Source organism: Marmota marmota, unplaced genomic scaffold (genome assembly GCF_001458135.2).
Source record: "Marmota marmota marmota unplaced genomic scaffold, marMar, whole genome shotgun sequence".
In the NCBI taxonomy this organism is placed as follows: domain Eukaryota; kingdom Metazoa; phylum Chordata; class Mammalia; order Rodentia; family Sciuridae; genus Marmota; species Marmota marmota.
The window spans coordinates 17,511,468-17,516,115 of record NW_026000174.1 but is presented as its reverse complement, the minus strand read 5'-3'; the positions used below and the strand labels follow the sequence as shown (position 1 = coordinate 17,516,115).

Below are 4,648 nucleotides of genomic sequence, written 5' to 3'. Positions count from 1 at the left end.
GGATCTTAGCTGATTTTTGTGTTCTACAAAATTAGATTACATTAACTAACCCTTTTCTTTAGGGATCTTATGATGTGTTTGTGCAAGTTGAAGGTACAGCTGTGATACCAAAGAGGAAAGAGCCTGTATATTTCAGTCTCCTGAGGGTGAAGCCAGCCATGGTGCCACTTCACACCTGTGATCATTCATTATATTCTTTAGAATTGAACAGAGGTTCCCAGAAGTCCATCCTCCACACCAAATCCCAAGTGCCCATTTACACTAATATTACTGCATAAAAGCTTCTAATTTCTTGGAATACCGATTACTGCCACTGTCATTTCCATGAGGAGAGAAGATGATTATCTGCGAAGAATAGAGACTCAGGTGTGTCTATATTGCCTCTTATGGAACTGAATGTTTTATTTTCTTCCTTAAACCATATAAACACCACTAGAGATTCAGGAATCACAAACTTGAATAATTAAAATAGCTCTCTTGGAAGATTTTCCATCTTCTACTCATGTCTGCTCTCTCTCACTCCCACCTCAATAGTTCAACATTTGTTCTCACTGGCGTTCCTGGTCTAGAAGTTTACTCCCTCTGGCTCTCCATCCCCTTCTCCTCCATCTATGCCATGGTGTTCCTGGGAAACTGTACGGTGCTCCATGTGATCAGGACTGAGCCAAGCTTGCACCATCCCATGTTCTACTTCCTGGCCATGCTGTCCCTCACGGATCTGTGCATGTGGCTGTCTACTGTGCACACGGTGCTGGGAGTCCTCTATGGGTTCATGCAAGAGATCAGCCTGGATTTCTGCATTGCTCAGTCCTATTTCATTCATGGTCTGTCCTTCATGGAGTCCTCTGTCCTCCTGGCTATGGCCTTTGACCGCTACATTGCCATTTCCAACCCTCTACGCTACTCCTCCATCCTAACCAATGACAATATCATGAAAATCGGGGTGGCAATTTTGTGTAGAAGTTTTTCATTCATTTCTCCTGCCATCATCCGCCTAAAGTTCTTAAATTACTGCCGTCCTCACATCCTCTCTCACTCTTTCTGCCTGCACCAAGACTTACTTCGATTCGCCTGTTCAGACATCCGCTTCAACAGCATCTATGCTCTGGTTCTGGTGATCATGAACTTGCTGCTGGATGCTGTGCTCATCATAATCTCCTACATTATGATCTTGCACACTGTCTTAGCCATCGCATCCCAGGAGGAGAGAATGAAGTCCTTACAGACCTGTGTGTCTCACATCTGTGCTGTTTTGGTTTTCTACATCCCAATCATTGGTCTGACCATGGTTCATCACTTTGGCAAACACCTCTCTCCTCTGGTTCATGTCCTCATGGGCAACATCTATATCCTTTTCCCACCCTTGATGAACCCCATTATCTACAGTATCAAGACCCACCAGATACGAAGGAGAGTGCAGAGGTTGTTCTCCTTGAAAGCAGTCTAAGTCTTAAGTTGCAATGTGAATATATTTGGAAGTCAATGTGTACAGTTAAGAAAAGTTGAGATTCAGTAAGTATTTCAAAATATATTTCTCACTTCCATTTAAATGATGATTTACTTGTTACAAATTCTACCCCACTTTTTCCACAGCTATCATAAGTCTATGATGTTGACATGTGTAACATGGAGAACAATTTTATAAGTCACACTATATGTAATTAAAACCATATTAATATAGGTAGATTTGACAGTAAAATCTATACCTTTTCAAGGACAGCTGAATGAGAATATTTTTTAACATATCCATCAGGAAAAAGTAAGTATTTGTGTTAAAATCTCATCAAATAATTGCTGAAACATCAACCATTATTTTGTCCCTTTTATTATTTTAAGCAATATGTTTAGTTGTTATGCATGTACCCTACAACAAGTTCAGTAACATGGCCTTTCAATGAATAGAGCATCATATGGAGACTGGACTTTTTATATCTTTTATGGAGTAGTGAAATAAACAAAGAGTAAGTAGTCTTGATGCCCGATTGCCCATCGTCTCAATACTTTCCCCCTCCCATTCTATGTGCAATAATTTAGCCAAAGATATGAATAATCAGTATTGGCGTTAGTGGAGAAAAAGAGAGTTTTGTTATCAGTTTCTTTAAACTATAATACCAACAGTAACTAGAATTTGAAAGCCGTTAAAATAATTTTAAAATGTTTAGATTGAAGCCATACTTTCATTTATCATTTCAATTCCTAGTTTCCGTTAAAAGAATAAAGTGCCTGCATTGTTACTGTGATCGAGAAATATAAATGTTTCTTATATAAGCTCTACATCAAGGATGAGGTAAATAGTAATTTCTTTAACATAAATTGATTTTTAAAATACATATAGTTTCAATAGTTTGCATGATGAGATTCAGCTTAACTATCTATTTAAATTTTATTATAGCTCCTTTGTCTTACTTTTCTTCTGTATTTCACATAAGGAGACAGAAAGAAATATATTCCTGAAGGTCTGAGAACTCAGCAGATATTGGTGAGTGTGCACAGAGGAAATGAAGAGAAAAGAAATTAAGTAGTAGTGGGTACTGCGTTAGCCACAATCAATTACCTAACCTCTGTGTCTCAGTCATTTGTCAAACCACCAGTTTTCAGGTAACAGGATCTTTGGTAAACTGGAATTTTCATCTTTCCCTTGCTTATTTAAGTGGTGAAACTTTAGGCAAAACATGTAGAAATGGGTGGGATTATAAAACATTAAACTATTTTCTTGTTATAATATGTGAATGTATGGTAGACATCGATGTAGGACCTTTAATATACTTTTCATGAGTGCTGAAATGGACTAGCTGAATTCAGGGAAACTGAAAATATAAAAGTGTGCTAGGGAAACAAAGTCCCTGTTGATTTTTTACCCCTCGGCATAGAGATCTCTAATCATTGAGATTAAATTGGTCTAGGAAAAATACTGTTTATTTGTCATGCATAAGAGACTACCTTCCAGCTGGACAATTTGCTTGGTGTTTTTAGATTGAGTTCTTACAGTGCCTAATAACCTACTACATATGATCTTTAGAAAGGTTGTCATTTACTAATGATGAGCTCTTCTTCAAATTGGACATGGGCATCATAGATGTAAGATGATCCATTCATATGCTATTGATTTGTAATAAAGTTGGAAAAATGAAGGAAAATAATAATTGTCTTTGATAAACCTGTACTGAAAATTTTTGCTATCCTATGACCAAAAGGAAAATATTTTTAGATTCTTGAAGATATAGAATGAAAAAAATGTACTCTGGAATGGGTCACAGATTTCTAGTAAAAGGTAATCAGTCTACACACACACACACACACACACAAACACAGAAAAATACAAACATACACCTATTTGATAATAACAGGGATTCTACTAGAAATTGTACTCATGGACTCACAAGTTTACAACAGCTCTACCATTGAGTAATCAATATCCCAAGACTTTTTATCTGTTTGTTTGTTTGTTTTTGCATTTTTTAAATATTGAGAGATGTTCTTGCTAAATTGTCTAGACTGACTTTAAACTAGCCATCCATCTGCTTTGATCTCCAAAGTAGCTATGATTTATGATGTGCACCACTATATAGCTATAAAACATTGAAATAAATCGTAGGACTAAATCTTTGTGACTTATCTTATCCAATTAATTTATTAAGGACACCATCAAAACATGATCAACAACAGAAAAATGTAGGTTATACTCTTACTGCTTTATACTTAGGTCTATAATATAGTTTGGGACTATGTATCATAGGGAATGCTAATACTGGTTTATAGAAGAATTGAACATCTAGATTTATCAATTTGCATTTTTTTAGTTTTTGAGGTATAATTGAAAATAAACACATTTATATTTTTAAGGCATAGAATACAGTGGTGTTTTGATAGGGCATACCTTTTGTGATGATTTCCACAAGCAAGGCAATGACATATCCATTACCTCACATAGGTATTTGTGTTTGTGTGTTTGTATGTGTGTGCTGTGTGAGTGTGTGTGAAGAGTCTTTAAAACTACTCTTAGCATAGGAAGATGGCCGCTGCATACGGGGGTTGCTGAAGTGCTGAGCGTGGTGCTCAAAGCAGTGGCTTTAATAGAGATTTCGCACAGTCTCTTAGAGCTTTCACCGTTAATCTGTAGCGGACCACTTTGCCAAGGAGCAGGAAGAACAAAGAAATCAAAAAAGAGACGCTTGGATGCTCAGAGCCGCGGGCGCTTTGCTCCCATCTGCTTCCTCTTTCACTTCGCTCCGGGCGGAGAAGCTGAATGTGTAATCAGCAGTGGATTGTAAGTACCCAAGGCAAAGAAAGCTCAGTGCGCCCCGCCTTTTTTTTTCTTTTTTTTTTTTTAGAATATTTTTATACAGGGAGAGTTTGTGGATTGGGTATTTGTTGGCGGGGCTGTGGTTTCTGTGCCGAAAATCCACTCCGCGGGAGCCGCCATTTGTTTTCTGCTTGCTGTCTTGGTGGCTCTGTATACACTGTCCGGCAGCCGCACCTAGAGGTTGGAGCTGGGCTGCGTGCCGAGCCTGTCCTCCGAAGGCTGGACTGCAGCCTCGAGCGTCTCAGTGGCCTGTTCGCCGCTGCACCTTCGGCAGAGCCTGCTCTGGGGTCGTTCTGCACCCCCCTGCCAGGGACCCGTGCTAGGAGACGGGAGTGGCTCGGCCGT

At 38.7% G+C, this 4,648-nt stretch overlaps 1 protein-coding gene across 1 annotated transcript; it reads left to right on the top strand.

Moving 5' to 3' along the window:
- Positions 1-502: 502 nt before the first annotated feature.
- LOC107157213 (olfactory receptor 51V1-like) lies at positions 503-1,447 on the top strand. Its single transcript, XM_015503543.1, has one exon. It carries the CDS (start codon positions 503-505, stop codon positions 1,445-1,447), a length of 945 nt encoding a protein of 314 aa, XP_015359029.1.
- The last annotated feature ends 3,201 nt before the right edge of the window (positions 1,448-4,648 follow it).